We start from the raw sequence: 20,529 nt of genomic DNA on the forward strand, positions 1-20,529 counted from the left end.
GGAGGGTATTGGGATTAGGGTTGTGGGATCTCGCGGCGCTGAGGAGAGCTGCTCATCCACCAAGCAATTCCTGGCGCAGAGACTCTAGCGAGCCGGAGCTTCCACAGCGTTTTCGCGAGAATGCTGCAAGCTTTGACTGTCGCCAACAATCTGGAGAGCAGTTTTGCGTCACCACACTCGACGTAGCCATGGCATCGACGCTGTTCACAATGTCTATCAAGCCTTGTATCGGCCGGGTAAGCAAGAGCAAGCCTACTCGATATCTCTTCTCTTACGGATTTTCCTTGTTTATCGAGACGAACTTAGTGTTTGTTTTCTAGCCAAGCGATTTGCTTTTTTTCTTTTCTGATCCCAAGTCTTTGTTTTCCAGGTTTGCCAGGATCCAAGATGGGGCCGATGCTTCAGGAGATGCTACAGCGAGAAGCCGCAGCTCGTCAAGGCTATGACGACGATTATCTCGGGGCTTCAAGGTGAGGCCCCTGCCAAAGAGTTCTATGCGTCGGAGAATGACCAAGAGTTCTTACAACTTTTTCTTTTGGTTTTCCTAGCTGCGGCTTGCTCCAAGCACTATGAACTGTGCCAACAGGAATTCGTGATCCCTGATTGGCAAGGCATTGACAGGATCACAAAACCCGGCACATACTTACACAGTTCTCGTCTCAGTGGAATTGACATGGTGAGAAATGCGTGCTTCTTCTCTCCCAGTTTACCAACCGGAGCTCTCTTTTTTCTACTCGTTTCTCCAGAAGATAATGACTTCTTGCTTCATCATGGTGCCCCATACGAGTACACCAAGTTCATCGGCACTCTGACGTCTCTGGTGAAGGAAGGTTTCATCTCCATGGACAGGATTGATGACACGGTGCGGAGACTTCGCTTTGTGATGTTCTCTGCGGGTTTGATCGGCGTAAGCGGCCCTCGAAGCTCAAACTTTCGGATTTTTATACGTAAGCTTTCCTGCTAGGCTCACAGAGATCACTGAGCAAAACAGCCTCGAAGGCCCTCGTTGCTGGCAGCAATCTCGGGAATCAATGGCTCCTCGTCGGTGAAAGGTGACTTTGTGATTGTCGTGGTCGTACGCAAAGACCCACCCACAGGACGGAGCCAATGCGATCGTCTGGTTCTCTTGAAAAACGGCAAGGATGCCAAGTATCCGCTGCTGCCCGTGGCCGCTAAGACGATCTCGCGTTATTTTTTATGACACGATATACCTCGTCCTCAAAAGGTATGGTTGTGATCCTTTTGGTCAAAGGGATCTACCAAAAAAAGGTATAAATTCCCCCTCCAGGATTTTGTAAATTTAGGGTTTGATGGCAGAAGCTTTTGGAAGGTTATATGGGGATCAAGGGTTGGAGAAGAAAATCAATGTTCTTTGGGATTCTGGTAGTGAGTGTGATTTTATTTCAGAAAGACTAGTCAACGAATTTAATATTACTGTGGATATTAATTCACGGGTTAAAGATTTCAAGTTCATGGTGGAAGATTGTGAATTGAAAACAACTCTGACTGTCCTACCAGTGATTCTTGATCACGACATAATTTTAGGTTCACCTTGGATGCATCAACATTGCTTAAAATTGGATTGCAGTGGCAATATAAATAATCTAACTTTTGAGGTAAATGGTATTATATATTGCCTCAGGGGTAATTACAATTTATTCAAGTCTAGAAAATACAAAAGAATAAATCAGCATATATGTCCTCCTTTTTATGACGTGGAGTATAAGGGGAGAATCAATGATCATCAAATCAGAATTGAATTAGATAATGGTTGTGATATATCAGCTATATCACTTGATCTTCTTAAGAAACTTGGAATTAAAGCAGTTCAGAATCAGAAGTATTTTGGGAAAAGGTTAACTGCAAAAGTTCAACTAAAATATGGTTATGGAGCTGAGAATTTATTTTATAACTTGGGAGGTTTTTCAGAAAGTAGAACTTTTCTTGGTATAGTAGATTATTCAGAGAGCATATATCTTGGGATGGACTGGCTTAAGAAACACTCAGCAGTAATTGATTATAGAAATCATACTGTTACTTTTAGAAGTGAATTGGGCTGGTGGTATAGATTTCAATATCCACATGGTATATATGAAGTGAGTAAAGATAAATTTACAGAGGAGATGAGTAGTTTATGTTGGTGCTTAGTTTAATTAAGCACTTATTGTAGCAATTTAATTCACAAAATTATTCACTAAAATAAATCTATATTATGAGTGCACCACCTCACACTAGAATTCTTATTTGCATAGATAGAAATAATTGTGTTTTGTGGTGAGAGAAGGGAACTTTCAAGCGGGGGAGGAAAGAGGGAAGTTGCACTTGCCCTGGGAAGTGAAGGCATGACATTGGTTTGAAGATTTTTGGCCTCAACATCTTTTTTTTCTTCTCAGCTAGAAGCTCTCCTCGCTCCCAAGCGATCAAGTTATGAATCGATCACTCTGTCAGTCAGTACCGAGCTAGAATTATCCGGCTGCCACACCGACATCGGGGATACTGTGTGCTGACACCCAGACCAGTTAAGTGCATTACCTCATCCGAGCGCCTTTTTATCGTTTCCCTTTGATGTCTTCTAGCTGTACGACTGAAGAACTGATCCAGATGCTTGTTGTTCGCAATGCTGACGTTGCAAGAGAAGATAGAGGCGACAAAAGAGAAACGATTGATTGCTGCTTTGGGATCCACTTAGCGCTGGATGGCCTGGATGAATCACTTTTGAGATGCTCGCTTTGACACCCTCGTCACCCGGATATTTAAAGCAAAAACTTCCATGAAGAAAGAAGATTTACCACGCTCTGATGAAGCGGAACCACCATTCCCATCTCCTCATCTCGCAAAATCTCGCGTCTCGACTTCCCACCTACATCTACCACAACACAAACAAGCAAGCAAAACCACGGCGAGAACAAATCCCAGGCTCGCAATCTCTCACTCGATCCATAGATCAGCGCTTGCCGCCGCCGCCGCCAAGCTTGGGCCCCTTGGAAACAGGCCCCCGCTGGATGGGGGCTTTCACCTTGGTGGCCTTGGAGAGCACCTCGGCCTTCTTCGCCTTCTTCTCGTCCTTGGTCTTCTTGATCCTCTCCTTGATCTCCTTGAGCGCCGCCTGGCGCGCAGCCTCTCTCACCTCCGTCTTCTCGGCCCGCTTCTTCTGGATCACCTCACATTTGACACGTGGCGTGCCCACATTCGAGCGTACAAACCGTATGATACCGGCTTCCGGTCGACCTCTTGTGAGAGGAACTGTACGTAGCCCTGACGTAGCGTGTCAAAGTGAGAACCTGCAAGGGCTGGAAATCGACAACGCTTTCAAATTTCAAAAATTTGAATAATCGCGCCAAGAACAACTCTTCATTGCCATCTTGTCCGGGCGTTGCCAAACAGTCGAGCGATTTCAATCGAAGTTTACCCAGAAGCTCGTCGATCGCATTGGCCAAAACTCGTGGCGAGGATTGCAAGGAACTGTCCTAAACCTCTCGCCACACCTGCTTCCTCCAAGCTCCTCTCGTTCTTTGTTTTGGAGATGGAATATATGAAAAGAAGAACAGCATTTTGGTTAAGCAGACGGGAACAACACCGTGAGCAGCTATAAGCGTCTCGTCGCAACTCAGTTTGACAGTCATGATCTTTCAATTGGAATGACTAGCAAAGAATTACCATAATCTGTCGTATAGAAAAGCAAAAAAAAGAACCTGGAGTTCATTTGCGAATAACTCCAGAGACCCAGAGAATTACGACTGAGGCGTTTTTATGAGTTTGCCTATACTCTTCGTGGTAGTGGCCCCTGAACTTTAGCTTTGGTTGATCAGCCTGTCAAGAGTTTGAGTGACCGATTGAAAGGAAAAAAGAAAAAAGAAAAAAGAAAAGTTGGTACCAGCATTCCTGGTGTTTGTGCTCGTAGATACAGGGTTTGACGGCAGAAGCTTTTGGAAGGTTATATGGGGATCAAGGGTTAGAGAAGAAAATCAATGTTCTTTGGGATTCTGGTTTTAACTGTGATGCTATTTCACAATGATTAGTCGACGAATTTAATATTACTGTGGATAATAATTCACAGGTTCAAGATTTCAAGTTCATTGTGAATTTAAAACAACTCTGACTGTCTTACCAGTGATTTTTGATCACAACATAATTTTGGGTTCACCTTGAATACATTACACACTGCTTAGAATTAGATTGCAATGTCTAACGTTTGAGGTAAATGGTATTATATATTGCCTCATGGGTAATTACAATTTAATCAAGTATAAGGGGAGAATCAGTGATCATCAAATCAGAATTGAATTAGTGATATATCAGCCATATCACTTGATCTTCTTAAAAAAACTGGAATTAAAGCAGTTCACAATCAGAAGTATTATGGGAACAGGTTAACTGCAAAAGTTCAACTAAAAGATGGTTATGGAGTTGAGAATTTATTTTATAACTTGGGAGGTTTTTTAGAAAGTAGAACTTTTCTTGGTATAGTAGATTATTCAGAGAGCATACATCTTGGGATGGACTGGCTTAAGAAACACTCAGCAATAATTGATTAAGAAATCATACTGTTACTTTTAGAAGTGAATTGGGCTGGTGTATAGATTTCAATATCCACATGGTATATATGAAGTGAGTAAAGATAAATTTACTGAGGAGATGAGTAGTTTATGTAGTTTAATTAAGCACTTACTATAGCAATTTAATGCACACAACTATTCACTAAAAGAAATTATATTGTCCTAATCTTGATGCGAGATTTATGAAGCAAGGGAGTGCACACCCTTCACACTGAATTGTGTTTATTGTGTTAGTGAGAGCATGGGATTTTCGATAAAAAGGGGAGGAAAGAGAGAAGTTGCCTTTCAGGCACTTGCTAAATGTTTCTGTCTGGGAAGTGAAGGCATGATGTTGCTTCAATAAGTGCCCTCCAGTCTTCCATGGCATGTAGGTAGAGAGCAGTTGTTTTTGCTGTGGCCACATGAATGTGGGAGGTCGTGACAATAGAATTCCATTGTGGGAAAGAAGAGCTGTAGCTGCACGTATATGGGATGTGAAAGGGTCTTTCTTTCTGTCTTGCACAGTGGGTAGAAACAGGCATCTCTGGTCATGACCTGCATTTGTCTTCGGCCCAGTTTGACGTGAAGTGAGTGTGGGCTTGTTGGTATTTTGCGAGGATGCACCTGGTGTTGTTGACATATTGGAGACTAGAAATTGCCTAGTACAAGCGAGAAGTTTGAAAATACTTTTTAGTTGATCAACTTGATTGCCTTATGTCCTAGGCAAAGGCATTTTACCATAGTTGCATTCCAGGGAGTGATTGGCTCTCCTAGGGCAGATAAAAGCTTCATTTCAGCTCCCCTGTTTAACGTCCTACACTCTCATCTTACGTTTGGACTGCTCACAGGTGTGGAAGTATTGGACAGATGGTGCTGGAAATCTGATCGTGTGTTGATAGCGGCCGACCCGACGTCCGAAAACGCAATCCCAGCTAATACCGAGTATCAGGCTTTGGAGTGTTCAGTACTGGTTTAATCCTCGGTTTTCTTGTAGAGGACGTGATCATCCCTGGAAGCCGAGGCACATACAAATTACGATGGTGTTGCTGTCTGGTGGGGACTGACTCATAACACAGAGAGCGCTGCCGATTGCTGTCAAGCGTGCTTCAACCAGGCCAAAGCCACTAAGCTGGGCGAGGTGAATGGCAAAATTTGGGTGTTTTGTGCTGCCGAGAACGGCTGCCACTCGCCTGATATTTACGAGCCACAAACGCCAGGAATGCTGGCTCAAACAGGTACCGATCAACTTTTCTTTTTAATTTTTCCTTTCAATCGATCCCTCGCACTTGCATGTATCTAGTTTTGAAGAGGTGGTGGAGGGGAAGGAGTGTTGTCGTGTTATTTCTTCTTGACTCAAGTTCTCTTATTTGACAGGAAGCGTGTGGGGCAATGTTTGTCAGCAGTGTTGTCCTTAGATGGAAGGAAAAATTTACTACGAGTCATGATATATTTCTATGCTTACACTTTGTAGGCATATCACCATTATTCCAATTTCTATTCATAATATAAATAATATATTTTATTATAAATGATAAATAATATACTTTTTCAAATTTATAAGCATTGCAATTATTTTTTCCTTCAATTTGCATACATAGATATGTATTATATTGGATTTTTTACCACCATACTGTGGGCATTCAAAATGAATATTTGCACAAGATCCTTGAACAACAGGAAATTTGCGGTTTATTTAAAGTGTTTCTCTGGAAGTTGTTGGTCTTTCATCGACAGAAAAAAATTACGGAGCGAGTGTCTGCATGCAACACTTCAAAGTTAAAACGAAGAACCCAAGGTTCCACTGAGATGGAACAAAACATTTGAAAGTTACACTTATTCTCGCCATCGTATTGGTGGATTCAAAAGCATTAAAACAGAATATCATTGGGGAGGAGGATACGTGCTTTAAAGAGTGAAACGGAGATGGAAAACGGAAGAACACCAAGCAAGAACTCTCCAGTTGACTCTGCGATGTTGGTGCAAAACCGATCTAAGCCAGAAGAGATTGATAGCTAGAGATTTGTAAACAAAAACTTAACAAAGATTTGGGACAACATGGCTTGCTGTGAATCAAAGTGACAAGGAAAACAAAACTAATGGTGATCGTGACAGAAAATTTCATACTATAGTAATGAACTTTGATAAAGTTTATGTTTTGGATGTGTCGAGCCAAGAATACCAACAGAGAATGCCTCAAATCGAAGTAGTGGAGAAAAAATACCTAGAAGGAACCATGATCTTCCAAGTTATAGATATTTCTCTTGTCTTGTTGTCTCATTACAGAGCATCATTGTACCACTCCTGCAAAAGAATAAGAAATTCTTTGTATCATCATCATCCCTGGGGTGGTTTCTCAGCGGACGATCGCAAATCTCCCACGGCAAAGCTGCCAAATGCGCTCTTCCCACGCCAACCATTGCGCCATGCAAGGAATATTCACATCTAACGGTGTTGGCGCCAGTTACTGCCAAGCGGGATTGCAAATCTAGCCGTCAGTAGCTCACATTGGACGAGGATCCCAAATGCCCACACAAGGCATTTGCAGCAAATCCAAAGCTCCTGGCAAATTCCTAGTAAAGGTTTTTAATCTTTCATCTACTTAGTTTTTTTTTACAGTCTCGGTATCTCTAAGGAGTGTACAGCCATTGGATAGAGATGGCTGCCGCGCGCGCACTGCCGCACTGCACAGCACTGCACACGAAAATTAGCTTAGCTGCAAATGCCAAAGCCTGGGAATTGTTTTCTCTCTTCTCGAGAGAGATTAGAAGCAACCAAGAACCAAGAACAGCTAGGGGGCGAACTGGAGAGCAACACAGGCCGCTTTCATCGCTGTCCAAGACGGCGACGATTTGGATCGAATGAATGCTCCAGCGACTGGAATTCTCGAAAGGATCGAAACACAGAGTGTTCCCTTCTTCTTCTTCCTCTCTCCCGTGAAGATCATCGCGTAAGCTCCCCCTCTAGAACAACGATTCTTCCTTGCGGAGCCACGAATTCCACGATTTCTCAACGACCCAAGAGAGGATTCGATCGGCCAGATGACCAGGCCATCGCCCAAATCGCCGCGCTCTTCCTCTTGCTCCTATACCGACTGCTTCCTCTGCGCTATCAAGTTCTTCCCGCCAGGCCTCCTTCTTCTCCGAGCTCTTCAAAGAGCTCCCACACCCTCCTCCTCCTCGGCCGACGCCATCGCCGCGAGCTCCAAGCCATCATCCGCGGCCTCTGGAACACCGCCATGGCGCATCCCGACGATCCCCTGTTCATGCAGCTGGGCGTCCTCGAATCGATGATCCATCTCATCTACAAAGGCCTCCGCGATCCAGTGTGGCTCTCACAGGGCGAGAACGTGTTCGTCCCATACTACACCATGAACGTTGAGCGGTACGCCGTCCATGCCGTGCGGTACCGCGCGGTACATGTGCTGACGTGGGTCGAGCAGCGCGTCGCCGTGCGGTGCCTCAGCCACCTCGCCAGCTATGACTTCACGTTCCCGGCGGTGTCCGCGGGCGGCGTACTGCGGCTGGCCATGGCCGTGGCACGTGGTGGCCCTGGATTGGTCTACGAGCAGTTTGTGGGGATCGGCAATTAGGGTATCCTTGGCGATGGAGCGCAAGGCGGAGGAATGGGCGAGCCAGCTCCAATGCTGGTCACTCCAGGTAGTGAATTGCTTCACGCTGCGCGAGGAATTCTTGCTGGCGATCTGCCGGCCCGAGTTCTTGGTGGATCTTCCGGGGATGTGGAGCGGGCTCGTGAATGGGAGCTCGCCGGGGGGGCTTGGATTGCTGAGGACGATCTGCTACCAAGCTTGGCACGGAGGAACTCCACTCACTTGCCGCTTGACTTGCTCCTCGAGCGTCCCGGAGCCGCGCAGCACCGATTGATTGTCCCGCGACGCCGCCGCATAGAAGGCGTCCTCGTCGAGAATCCGGCGCCGCTTGCTCTCCGCCTCGCTGCGCTGTGACGAGAGCGACTCCTTCTCCTCCTTGAGCAGCCGGACTGCATTGCTGTGACTGGATTCCCACTGCCTGGCAAGCCCGGAGAGCTGCCCGACTCAGCTCGACAGGTAGCTCGAATCGGCGATGCCCGCCTCGCCCGCCAGGGATACGTTGTCCGGCTTCTGCGACAAGCGCTTCTCCCAATTCAGGTCGGGTGGCCACATCGAAGATCTCTTCTCTAGGCTCCCGAGCTCGTCCTGGGAGTGCACGCGATGATCGATTCCAGCTTCCAGCTTGATTGGTTGGATGTGATGATCGAGCAACGCCAAATTACTCGCAGGGAAGAGATGGTGTGATCGATTCTTCTTCTTACCTCTTTGATCTTGCTCCTCTCGTCACCCACATTGGGCATTCACCGCGACGATGGAGACGACCACCCTGGATTTTCGTGGCGAATTCCCGAATCCGCGATCGACCCACTAAATCCGGGCCGCGGAGGCGACTGCCCACATGGATCGATCCGCGCGGCGGCGCTCCTGCCGGGAGCCCACATCGATCGTGTCATGGAGAATCTCCCAAAAGAAGCATTTGTACTTTTGACTGGAAGTGTTTCACGGATCACGGATCACGGATCACGGAGAGACCATAAAGTCTGATGGATGGAAGGAAACGATTCTTCACGCTTGGAAGCTTGATCAAGCTCGAGCGAGCTCCTTCCAAATTGGTGAATGCCTTCCTTTTTCGAGGCATCTACGGTGTTCTTTTCCCTCTTTTTTTTTGGTGTGTGAGTGTGTTGATGCCCACTGCTGGTGCATGAATCGCACTGTGGACGGATGGAAGACATCTCCCGGGCCATCTGAAGAAACGAAAAAACTATAGCAAGTTAAACAACCATTTCAAGGGGAAAATCCTAAGAACTAAAAGCAAAGAGAAACCATACCACATTTCCAACACAAACAACATCGATGTCCTTGTGGCGCCCAAAAGTTACTACACCACCGCGAGCGAGCTTTTTACCATGTCCGCAAACCTGGAGAAATCGCAGGATCAAAACGCTTTCATCGTCTCATTCATTCGCTGTCAATGTTTACCCCGTTCTTCCATTTTTTTAACTTGCTTGCTTCCACTAGCTACGTTGATCCAAGGCACACCATCATCCACGTTCAAGCGCTCTTCTTCCTGCCGTGTAAGATGCAAATTCATGGATTAAACAAAGTTTCTACGGGCCAAGTCACGCAAATTCTACAAAAAAACTGCCACCACACATGCGTGGAGAAAAGAAGAGTGCTCACCATGGATGGCTGCTGCTGTGCTGGTGTCTATCCATTCAAGGAGATGTTGCCATCGTTACGGTTTTAAAATGCGGGTCAAAACGGGGTCTCACCTTGTTTTTGTTCCTGGAGGGTGAGGACGACTTGTGTGAAGGAGCAACAACGTAAAAAATGAAGAGGATCACCTTTGTGCGGGATATACCAGCGCCTATCGAATACCGTGACCCGACGTTTCAGGAATTGCCAGCAGCCGAAAGTGTCCGACTTAACAGCGGAGAAAGCTCAGCCTGCCAGAAGGGAAATCTTTGTTAGTTACTGATAAGAAAGAAGACAACAACGCAACCTGAGATGGAAGTGAAGTAAAACATGTCGTTTCTCTCCAACAGTAGCGTCAGTCAGTCGAGCATTAAGTCGTTCCCATGACTGTTTCCCATGACTATGGAGCTTTGTCTTGGAGCTGTAAATCCGACTCACCTCGCGCATAGATGTTGGACATGAGAGAGTACGCGGAGCCTGTTCCGTCGTCGAGCTTGAGAACCGACTGGAAAGCCATCCTGCCAAGCTCCACATCTCTCCACTTGAGGCATGAACTTAACAGCGCCGTCCACAGCACCGCGTCCGCCTTGCAAGGCATCGCCTCCACGGTCTTGAGCGCTTCGTCTAGCCGATTTGCCCGGCACAGAAGATCCACCAAGCAAGTGTAGTGCTGGACGTTTGGAGCCACTCCATACTCGCTGCTCATGGCCTCGAAGAACTCGCGTCCCTTGTCAACCAGCCCGGCGTGGCTGCATGCCGTGAGCACCGAGACAAAGGTGACGCCGTCTGGACGCACTCGTTCACGCTTCATGGCCTCGAAGAGCTCAAAGACCCGCAGGCTGTCGCCCTGGCTGCTGTATCCCGCCATGAGAGCACTCCATGCCACCACCGTCTTGTCCGTGATTGCCTCAAACGCCTCCTCGGCTTCGGCCATGCTTCCACACCTCCCGTAGAAGCTAACGAGAGAGCTTCCCACCGATGGCTCTGTATCCAGTCCAGCGCTGCAAGCTTGGACGTGAATCTGCTGCCCGAAGTCCAGTGCTGCAAGGCTGGCGCAGGCTTTGAGAACAGCAACGTAAGTCACCCCGTCCGGTTCCAAGCTTTTCTCTTGCAGCAACCGAGTGTAAAACTCCAGAGCTCGCTTGGGTTCTCCACACTGACTGTATCCCAAGATCATGGAGTTCCAAAGAACAAGGTCCTGGCCTTTGATGCTGTCGAAGACTCCCCGAGCATCCTCCATGCTTCGACAATTCGTATACATATCCACCAGGACACTAGCAAAGTAGACATCCAGTTCGCAAATCCCTGCGACTTGCAAGTGGAGAGCTCTGCCTTTTTTCAGCCATTTCTTCACAAGCTTGCGATCTTCATTCTCCGCTAGAGTCGCAACAGCCTTAAATGCAGTAGTAGCAGTGACATGATCTGCCTTAACACCTTCCTCTTGCATGCTTTCGAACGATTGTAAGACAAGCTTGTGCTGGCCGCTGCAAGCATGCCCCAGGATTATCCCCGTCCAAGATATCACATCTCGCACCACCATATCTTGGAAAACCAGCCAAGCATCCACCATGCTTCCACACTTGGCGTACATGTCAACGAGAGCATTATGAACAGAGAGGTCTTCTCCGTCCACAAAAGCGAGAGCTCGAGCATGCACGGCCTTGCCTCTCTGCAAAGCCCGAAGCTTAACGACGCCTCCGTCGACAATCTGGCCCTGTTCCTTCTCAGCCAAGGTGACGCAGGCCTTTAGTGCAGCAAGAACTGTGACACGATCTGGAGCGCAACCATTCTCATCCATGCTAAAGAATATCTCAAGAGCTTGCTCGCCTTTGCCGTTCTGAGCATAACCAAGAGTGAGGCAGTTCCAAGAAACCACGTCTGGACGTTCAATACTGTCGAAGAAACTGCGAGACTCCACCATGCTCCCACACTTGGCATAGAACTCCACGAGTGTGTTGGTCACTAAGATGTTTGACGAGTGCTCACCAGCTTCCAAGTGAACGGCCCTTCCTTTTTCCAAGCTCTGAATCTTCAAGACTTGCGTTTCTTCTTCACCATGAACAACTGTCCCAAGTTCCACGTCTGCGAGACAGCAACAAGCTTTCAGTGCTGCGATGAAAGTTAAAGCATCCGGTGGAGTGTCTCCACGACGCATTCGAGCATAGATATCGAGAGCTTCACCACCCTCGCCGCTGCTGGCATACCCCAGAATCATGCAGTTCCATGTCACCACACTACGATGGCTCATTCCTTCGAAAACTCGACGAGCCTCTGTCAAGCTCCCACATTTTGCGTAAAGATCAATCAAGGTGCTCGCGACAAAGAGATCCGAGTCTAAGCCAAGCTTTGCTGCTTTCCTGTGAATCTCCCTGCTCCTCTCTAAGAATACCTCCCGTCGACCATCCAAAGCCTGCCCCGAATCCTTCTCTATCAAGCTGGAACAAGCCTTGAGAGCACCAAGAACTGATACTCGATCCGGTTTGTACCCTTCGTCTTCCATACGAGCAAACAACTGTAGAGCGATGTCACCGTTTCCACTCTGTGCATATCCCTGTATGATCGAATTCCAGGAGACAACATCGCGATGCGGCATGCTGTCAAATGTTCCACAAGCATCTATCATGCTTCCGCATTTCGCATACAGATCGAGCAGGATGTTGGCGACGATAATGTTTGAGAAGTCACCTGTCTCGGAAACATCCCTGTGAATTCTCCTGCCTAGTTGTAGATCTCTCATGCTTCTACATACCTTGAGAGCACCAACAACAATGCCAATGGCCGGTTTCAATCCCTGACGTTGCATTCTTCTGTACACTGCAAGAGCATCCTCATTTGAAAGACCCTGAGGTTTCTGCAGAAGTGGACCAACCTTCGTTTCCATCAAGGACAGATTATGGATTCTACGAAGGCCGTAGTAAGAAACGATAAAGCGAGCTAAAATTTTTCATACCTCGAGCCTGATCAGTTCACCGCTGCTAAACAACCTGCAACGTTTCAAGTTCCTTCAATGCAGCAAGATCACTTGACTTATCCCTCGACAAGCACCAGCTCTACGTCAATATCTTTGCAAGAAAAATTAAAAAATCACGAAACGAATAGCCAGATACCTGTGTTTAGACACGTTGCAGCATTTCAAGTTCTTTCTCCAGCCACTGCAATGCAGCAAGATCGTTTGATTTATCCCTGGACAAGCACCACTCAACTGGTAGCTCTACGTTTATATCTCTGCAAGAAAAAGGAAATAAGAAAATCACCTGGATGCTAGAAAAGAATAGCCAGTTACCTGCGTAAGGACAAAACTTCCAAGTTTTTCTCAAGCAACACGGAATGCTCCTTGAGAGCATCTTGTATGTATGGCTTCCCAACCGTCCGAATTGCCGCTGCACTTAATAGATTTTCTAGCGAGCCGTGCTTCCTCATAAGTTTCAGAGCTGTTTTCCGTCCAAAACCAGGCACACCGGGAACACCATCAGCAGCATCCCCTAGCAAGCATCCTTGGAAAGAAAAAAAAATTGGAATAATCAGCCAAACTTACGAAACTGGATACTTACGAAGTCCCAATTCAATCACAGGCTCGCATTTGTGTTGTTCAACGTAATCCTTGACAGTGTAAAATGACCACCTTCGTAGATCCGCGAACGGAATCAGCAGCTCGACGTTTTCCGAAACAAGCTGCTTGAAATCTTTATCCGGGGATGCAATGACTGCTTTCAAACTCCTGTCGTTAACTTGCCGAGCTAGTGTCGCAATGACGTCGTCCGCTTCAGCATTATCAACTTTCACAACCTGTCAGCAATGAACTTCGTTTTAGCCCATGGAAAAAGGAAGAATGAAAGATGGAGGACTTACAGGTATGTTACACTGTCGAAGAAAGCATTGGAAACGAGAGAAACTCGCCTCTAAACCTCTTGTCCATTTGAAGCTCGGATCTAGAGGCTTGAATTTCCTCCTTCCAGCCTTGTAAGAAGGAAGAATTTTTCTCCTATAGTCATTCCCAAATTCGCCATCGAAAACCTGCGCTACACAATCGCATTTCATCCAATCCAGCAACAACAAAACGAGACTTACAGCAATCACTGGATCGTCAAGCACAATCCTGCGAAGAAACGCTCTCATCCACCACAAAAACTCGCTGGAATCCGGCTTGCTCCCGCGGTAGCACAGCGGATGGACGTCCAAGACATAGACCCTGCTCACAGATTTCCTGGCAAATCCGATGGAATCCGTCCTGGCGCCACCAAGAACTGGCGATTCCGAGCGGGAGCGTGCTGCGCGATCCAAGGCGCTGCCGCCATGGCATTGGACAAGATTCACTAGCATTGTACCCTAGGTCCTAAAAATATTTCAAACGAAATGGTGATCGTGTTCCTCGGAAGAACTCGATCGATTCGATCGATCGACAGCTACATTCCTAGCAAGAGTCGAATCAAAACACGCGAGTGCCACCGGTGCGGCAGAAATCCGAGCGCAAGCTCGCAGCTACGTGCGACACATCCGCGGCGCCATTATATCCATAGCTGGGCACTCGCTCGATCGAGAAAGAGCTAAATCTCTCGCGGCTAAGCGCCCGGACCCGGCGCCACAGCGCCTGCGTGAGAGGGCTCCGGGCGTACCACTCCGCCGAGACGTGGTTGACAACGAGCTGGGAGTCGCCATAGACGCGGAGGATGGAGACGCGGAGGTGGGAGGCGGTGTTGAGGCCGGCGACGAGCGCGCGGTACTCGGCCTCGATGATGGGGGCACCGGGCCCGAGGTAAATGCCGCCGCGGGCGACCTCGGCGTCGCGGTAATTGAGAAGGAGGAAGCCGCCGGCGGTATGGCCATTGGGGAGGCGTGTACCGTGGAAGTAGAGGGCGTGACGCACGGACATGGTGGCAGTATGGCGGACGTGGAGGGGCAGACCTATATAGGCGCGACACGTGTCTTTTTAATAAAGTGACGTGGTAAACTTAGTTAAAAGGCTTCCTTTAGGGCAAATAGCATAAATTGCTTCCTTTAAGCTTAAAATGATTCCTTTTAGGGCAAATAGGAGCTATGTCGTGTGATTTGCGGGATGTGGAATCGTGGATTTCGCAGTGGTGCCTCTTCCAATTCGATGAGAAGAAGAAGAAGAAGAAGAATTTTCGTCCAGGAAGGAGAATGCGAGAGCTCCAGCAGAGTGTCGATGATTCTGGCCGCCTTGAGAGCGTCAAGGGTTTCACGGGACCTCGATCGCGGCAGGCAAATCCACGATGAAGCGGCGGGCATAGGCTGCGATTCCCACCCCCGAGTTGCCAGCGCGCTGATCGCGATGTATTCCAAGTGCCACAGCATGGCGGAGGCGCGCGGGGTGTTTGATGCGCTGGAATACCCCGATGCGGTGTCTTGGAACGCGATCGTGCTGGGCTACGCCGAGAATGGGGACGGATCCAGCGCGCTTGAGCTCTTTTCCAGGATGGGATCGTCACCAAATGAGAGGAGCTTTGTAGCAGCGCTCAAGGCATGTAGCTCCATCGCGGCTATGGACGATGCGAGAAAGGTCGAGGCTCTGGAGATGGGAGTTTGGATCCATTGGAGAGCTTCCATGGCCGGATGCTGCGACTCCAACGTCTTTGTCTCGAATTCTCTGGTGGACATGTACGCGAAGTGTGGGAGCATTGTCGAAGCGCGTAGGATTTTCGATGGAATGGAAGCTCCCAGCGTTGTCTCCTGGAACTCGCTGTTGCTTGGCTTTGCGGAGAACGGGCAGGAAGAACAGGCTCTAGCTTACTTTGCGAAGATGGTCCATGACGACGATCACTCCACCATGAAAGCTTGCCGACCGGATTCTCGGACTTTCGCAGCTCTGGCCAAGGCTTGCTCGAACTTGGCGATCAAGGAGGGTGGCGAGGAGATCCATGGACGAACTGTCAAGCTCGAGTCTCTGAGAAAAGGTATGGATCTTCACGCCTCATCTTTGAGACTTGGATGTAGTTTTGACGATGTGTTCTTGGTCAGTGCGCTTGTGAGCATGTACGCTAAATGCGGGAGCATGACCGACGCTGGACGAGTTTTCAGCCGAGCTGCTCGTCTCGACGTCGTCTCGTGGAACTCTCTCATACTCGGCTATGCCGAGAACGGGGAAGAGGAGACAGCTTTGGAGATCTTCACCACCATTTTTGCGACATGCTGTGATCCGACGGCTTTGAGCTTCGTCGCTGCTCTCACGGCGTGCATCAGCCTGGCTGCCAAGGAAGAAGCTCGAGTTATCGATGGAGGAAAGCTGGCCAAGATCCGGTGCCTGGAGAGAGGAATGGCTGTTCATGCTCAAGCGTTGGAACTGGGTCTTGACACGGAAAGCTACGTTGCGAGCAAACTCGTCACCTTGTACGCGAAGTCTGGAACCTTGGCCGATGCTTGGAGAGTCTTCACCACAATGCCGAGTTACGATCTCGTCTCGAGCACCGCGTTGATGCAAGCCTGCGTTGACAACGAAGAACCAGAGCTGGCTCTCGAGATCTATGCTCTCTGCCACGATCATCGAGAGCTTCGTGGTCTCCAGAGCAGGGACGCTGGAGTCTTGGTCACAGCACTCAAGGCCTGCGGTGATCTTGCGGCACTAAACGCTGGAAGACAGGTCCATGCCGACGCTTGCCGGAGTGGAGTTGAGGAAAATCCAGCTTTACGATCTTGCCTGGTGGATTTCTACGGCAAATGCGGATGCATGGTGGATTCACAGGTGTTCTTTGATTCATCCGCAACAAGAGACCTGATAGCTTGGACGGTGCTCATTGCCGGATATAGCTGTCTAGGGAACTCAGCACAGGTTTTCGAGAACTTTGGAAGGATGAGAGACGAAGGTTTCCAAGCGGACGCTGCGACTTTGTGCTGCATCATCGCTGCTTGTAGCTGCTCCGGCCTCGTTGAAAAAGGCAACAAGTTTTTCGATGCAGCGGTCTATGAGACTGTGGCAGACCGAAATTTGTATCACTCGGCAATCAGCATGCTGGGCCGAGCAAACTTGTTCCAAGAGGCAATTGGTCTGGTGGAGAAAATGCCGTTTACGCCGACGTCCCGGACTTGGACAACGCTCCTTGGCACATGCTCAAAGTGGAATAACATCAAGGTGGCTCGGTTTGCGTTTGGGAAGTTTTTGGAGCTGGAGGACAAGGGTGATAGCTCGGCTTATGTCCTCATGGCAAATATATTGGGGAGAGGTAAGCATTGAGAGAATCAGCTAAACTAAAGAGTATGCCTATCAATATTCATGCGTCAGGAAGGACATCTTGTCATGCTTTGTGTCAAAACACAAGATTTAGTTGCAACAGGACTATTTTGCAGTCTCTTGGAACTCTTGAGATATGGGAGAAATGATGATTTCAACAAAACGTTAGCATCATCAATTATATGTAATTATCTTGAAAATTTTGTGAAAAACTAATTTTATATATAATAGATTATTATTGTTCAATGTTTATAAACAAATAATAATTATACACTTAAAACTAAACTAGGAATAGAATAAAAGAGGAATAGAATATTTATTGAATACATTAAAAAAAACACACAAACTATAAATGAAATTTACAAAAAAGAATGAAAATAAAGTATTTTTAGCAATAAATTTCATGTCTTCAGTTCTAAACATTTGTTTTAGACCATATACATCCACACGAATTTGTATCAATGATAGATAAGTATTATTTTGCATATGATAATTAGTTAACATTAAGTGTATTACAACACTATAGTGTGTAATTAACTATATCTTGAATAACATAAAAGTTTAAAATAAAATTGAGAAATAAATACTTGCAATTTCAATATCTCTCAAATGAAAATCAAGCATATCTAAAAATTTAGAGTATGAAAAAAAGTACAATATTAGTTTTTTGTAACATTATTTAGTTACAAGCCAATATAATATAGAAAAACATGACAATACAAAAAACAATTTCATACTTGAATATAAAAAATTATGTACATTAATTTTTTATACTAAAACTGTTTTGTTAAGTTAAAAAATTTAAAAATTTTAATCCTTACTAGTTATTAGTTAGTTTCCCACCATATGATTTAAAATTGTATCAATATACTTTACAAAAAAAATTATTATATAATTGGGGCTATAAAATATATAAAAATAAATTTTCTTTGATTTTTAATTTTATGTTGTGTAGTGATTGTCTAAAGGTAGTAAAATATCTTTATAGATGCCAAAAATTGATAAATTTATTAATAGATATTGTGAGTATAAGAATGTTAATTCTTTCATTTTTAGTCATACTATAATTTTCTCTTTATAGTGAATGAACTAAAAATATTTACAGTAAAAAATATAATAGAAAATTAATTAAAATCAATATACTTCACAATAGACTTGATTGACATTTTTAATAATTTAATATCTCAATAACAAGAATGAAAAGTAAATATTATATTTTTATTTTAATTGTGTTATAATATCATATTTATAATAGCTCTTCAACACATTAGCCAAATATTTAATTGAGCAAAATTCTCAATGCCACAAAATCCTAATAAACCATAATCCTAAAACCCACTATCACATTTTTTATACTTTATATGTGAAGTGTGAAAAAAATTTCATTTTAAAGTTTATTATATTTTTATGAGACTTTAAGTGAGTAAGGTAGCAATCAATAAAGCAAGATATAGTAATTTTGAGTGACAAAAAGGGGAAAAAAAGGACATTTGTGAAGAATTCATGTGAAATTTCAGCTGTGCAAAAGCGATATAAAACATTTCTCCAGATGAAGTGTGAGGCATCCATAACAAATTAATTTTTCTCTAAATTTTGCTCAATCATCCATATTTTTTATGTAATTTAGCGTATAAGCATTATCTGAAATTCACTTTAGAGTGAGTAAGATTAAGTCATTATGGTTAAAATGAGTTAAAATTTTATTGATATATTTAATAATGAACTTTATTAATATGATTATAATCAACTATTATTTAGAATATGTAAGATTGAGTTTCTTTACCCAAATTTCTCCTGAAATTAATTTTTTTTAAAAATTTATTGTAATGACAAAAAAATAAATAAACTTTTTTTCATTTTTAGTTAAACTATAAATATTTTATTTACAACAACTTTAGTTATAGGTATATAATTATTATTTTAGAATATACCATAAAGTACATAATGAGAGCATGATCAAGATGGAGAGGTAAAGAGAAGAAAAATAAAAATTTAATAACAAAAGTAAGGCATACCCTTACTATTTGCATTGTGCAATTTATTTTGTAAATGTAAATATAATATATTTCTTTTTAATTTAAAAATTATTAGTTTTTTACATTTTTATAAATTTTTATAAAGTAAAATATATAAAAATTTCAAATGAAATTCCTATGACAATACCAAAAAATATTTCATACTTGAATTTAAGACAAATATATATATATATATATATATATATATATATATATTATGTTTTTTATACCAAAATTAGTTTTGCAAGTTGAAAAAATTAAAAATATTTAACTCTTACTAGCGATTAGTTAATTTCCTACTATATGATTTAAAATTGTATAGATATACTTTAGAAGAAAATTTATTACATGATTGGAACTATGAAATATATAAAAACAAATTTCGTTTGATTTTTATTTCACATTGTGTGGTGATTTTCAAAAGGTAGTAAAATATCTTTAGAAATACCAAAATTTGATAAATTTATTAATGGATATTGTGAGTATGAGAATGTTAATCCTTTCATTTTTTGTCATACTATAATTTTCTAATAAATTAATAAATAAATTGCAAATAAATTACCAATATCTACAGTAAAAATTATAATAAAAAAATAATTAAAATCAATACACTTCACAACACACTTGATTAATATTTTTAGTAATTTAGTATCACAATAAGAAGAATGATAGTTGAATATTATAATTTAATTTTAATTGTCTTATAATCTCATATTTATGAATGCAAGAAATTTGTATAGAAAATTTTAGATGAAACAGGTTATGAAAGTATTTTATTATTAAAGTTATAAATTTCACTGTTCTTAGCTGCTAAGATTGCTGTCACCACACACCCATTGCTGCTGCCAGATGGGGCTCTTGCTCAGTTGCACGTGTTTAAGGTAAGTGTTGGGACAAATTGCAAGGCATTCCAGTTACATGAATGTGCTTCACAGGACTAGCAAATCGTTGAAGAAATGTCTTTGTTTTTCTCACCCTTTGTTCTAGGCTAAGACTGGACTGGACTGAGAAAAAGCTGCGACTTGAGAGAAACAATCTCTTCCCTGGAAGCAGCGTCTTCTCGCTTTTGGTGGCAATGTGTGTCGATCACCGCCTTCTCCCTCGCGATCATGGCAGAGATCCTGGTACTTGCGATCATGATGCCGAAGTAGCAAACGAATTCCGGCCAGGCGCTGATCTTCTGGAGCCTCTTGGATTGAATCTCATTCGCAAATAACTCCAGAGACCCAGGGAACTACGACCAGGGCGTTCTGATGAGTTTGCCTGTACTCCTCTTGGTAATGGCCCCTGACCTTTAGCTTTAATTGATCAGCCTATCAAGATTTTGAGCAATCGATTGAAAGGAAAACAGAAAAGAAAAGTTGATTGGTGGTGTTTGTGCTCGTAGATATCAGGCGAGTAGCAGCCCTTCGGCAGTGCAAAACACCCCAGATGTTGCATTTCATCTTGCCCGGCTTATGTGGTTTTGGCCTGGTTGAAGCACGCTTGACAGCAATCGGGCGGCACTGTACGTGTGATGAGTCAGTTGCACCGGACAGCAACACCATTGTAATC

The 20,529-nt window shown here is 44.6% G+C and overlaps 5 protein-coding genes across 13 annotated transcripts; 3 read left to right on the forward strand and 2 right to left on the reverse strand.

Annotated features, from left to right (window-relative positions):
• The first annotated feature begins 33 nt into the window (after window positions 1–33).
• LOC9648568 lies at window positions 34–973 on the forward strand. Its single transcript, XM_024690030.1, has 4 exons — window positions 34–236; window positions 371–470; window positions 549–676; window positions 747–973. The coding sequence occupies exons 1-4, from the start codon at window positions 189–191 to the stop codon at window positions 810–812; spliced, it is 342 nt and encodes a 113-aa protein (XP_024545798.1). The 5' UTR covers window positions 34–188; the 3' UTR covers window positions 813–973.
• An 8,075-nt stretch (window positions 974–9,048) lies between these two features.
• On the reverse strand, window positions 9,049–12,972 carry LOC112351678 (pentatricopeptide repeat-containing protein At5g16860-like). 9 transcript variants are annotated; one of them, XR_002994243.1, is made up of 8 exons: window positions 12,728–12,972; window positions 10,085–12,677; window positions 9,927–10,028; window positions 9,855–9,867; window positions 9,763–9,789; window positions 9,562–9,649; window positions 9,411–9,500; window positions 9,112–9,326 (listed from the first exon to the last, which is right to left on the reverse strand). XR_002994243.1 is itself a non-coding variant. In XM_024689989.1 (2 exons), the coding sequence occupies exon 2, from the start codon at window positions 12,656–12,658 to the stop codon at window positions 10,178–10,180; it is 2,481 nt and encodes an 826-aa protein (XP_024545757.1). In that variant the 5' UTR covers window positions 12,659–12,677; window positions 12,728–12,972; the 3' UTR covers window positions 10,030–10,177. The 9 variants fall into 9 exon arrangements, 1 of the variants encoding a protein (XP_024545757.1); XR_002994239.1 differs by having other exon boundaries at window positions 9,763–9,867; window positions 12,728–12,827; window positions 12,885–12,935; XR_002994240.1 differs by having other exon boundaries at window positions 9,763–9,867; window positions 12,728–12,810; window positions 12,885–12,925.
• Window positions 12,891–14,646, reverse strand: LOC9645002. Its single transcript, XM_024689874.1, has 5 exons — window positions 13,846–14,646; window positions 13,735–13,796; window positions 13,329–13,495; window positions 13,061–13,208; window positions 12,891–12,960 (listed from the first exon to the last, which is right to left on the reverse strand). The coding sequence occupies exons 1-5, from the start codon at window positions 14,095–14,097 to the stop codon at window positions 12,891–12,893; spliced, it is 699 nt and encodes a 232-aa protein (XP_024545642.1). The 5' UTR covers window positions 14,098–14,646.
• Window positions 14,647–15,088: 442 nt separating this feature from the next.
• Window positions 15,089–15,764, forward strand: LOC112351640 (pentatricopeptide repeat-containing protein At1g05750, chloroplastic-like). The gene is made up of 2 exons (XM_024689876.1): window positions 15,089–15,689; window positions 15,754–15,764. The coding sequence occupies exons 1-2, from the start codon at window positions 15,089–15,091 to the stop codon at window positions 15,762–15,764; spliced, it is 612 nt and encodes a 203-aa protein (XP_024545644.1).
• On the forward strand, window positions 15,583–17,206 carry LOC112351681 (pentatricopeptide repeat-containing protein DOT4, chloroplastic-like). Its single transcript, XM_024690014.1, has 2 exons — window positions 15,583–15,689; window positions 15,754–17,206. Exon 2 carries the CDS (start codon window positions 15,767–15,769, stop codon window positions 16,961–16,963), a length of 1,197 nt encoding a protein of 398 aa, XP_024545782.1. The 5' UTR covers window positions 15,583–15,689; window positions 15,754–15,766; the 3' UTR covers window positions 16,964–17,206.
• The last annotated feature ends 3,323 nt before the right edge of the window (window positions 17,207–20,529 follow it).

Source organism: Selaginella moellendorffii, unplaced genomic scaffold (genome assembly GCF_000143415.4).
Source record: "Selaginella moellendorffii unplaced genomic scaffold, v1.0 SELMOscaffold_64, whole genome shotgun sequence".
NCBI classification, from domain to species: domain Eukaryota; kingdom Viridiplantae; phylum Streptophyta; class Lycopodiopsida; order Selaginellales; family Selaginellaceae; genus Selaginella; species Selaginella moellendorffii.

Bases quoted from the DNA above. Each gene is read 5' to 3' on its own strand.
- LOC112351640 (XM_024689876.1), top strand. From the start codon at position 15,089: ATGGCGGAGGCGCGCGGGGTGTTTGATGCGCTGGAATACCCCGATGCG.
- LOC112351681 (XM_024690014.1), top strand. From the start codon at position 15,767: ATGTACGCTAAATGCGGGAGCATGACCGACGCTGGACGAGTTTTCAGC.
- LOC9645002 (XM_024689874.1), bottom strand. From the start codon at position 14,097: ATGCTAGTGAATCTTGTCCAATGCCATGGCGGCAGCGCCTTGGATCGC. The intron at 13,496-13,734 runs GCTGGAAGGAGG...AGTTAACGACAG, and splicing joins AAATTCTTCCTTCTTACAAG to GAGTTTGAAAGCAGTCATTG. The intron at 13,209-13,328 runs GTAAGTATCCAG...GACGGAAAACAG, and splicing joins TGTGATTGAATTGGGACTTC to CTCTGAAACTTATGAGGAAG.
- LOC9648568 (XM_024690030.1), top strand. From the start codon at position 189: ATGGCATCGACGCTGTTCACAATGTCTATCAAGCCTTGTATCGGCCGG. The intron at 471-548 runs GTGAGGCCCCTG...TGGTTTTCCTAG, and splicing joins GATTATCTCGGGGCTTCAAG to CTGCGGCTTGCTCCAAGCAC. The intron at 677-746 runs GTGAGAAATGCG...TCGTTTCTCCAG, and splicing joins GTCTCAGTGGAATTGACATG to AAGATAATGACTTCTTGCTT.
- LOC112351678 (XM_024689989.1), bottom strand. From the start codon at position 12,658: ATGGAAACGAAGGTTGGTCCACTTCTGCAGAAACCTCAGGGTCTTTCA.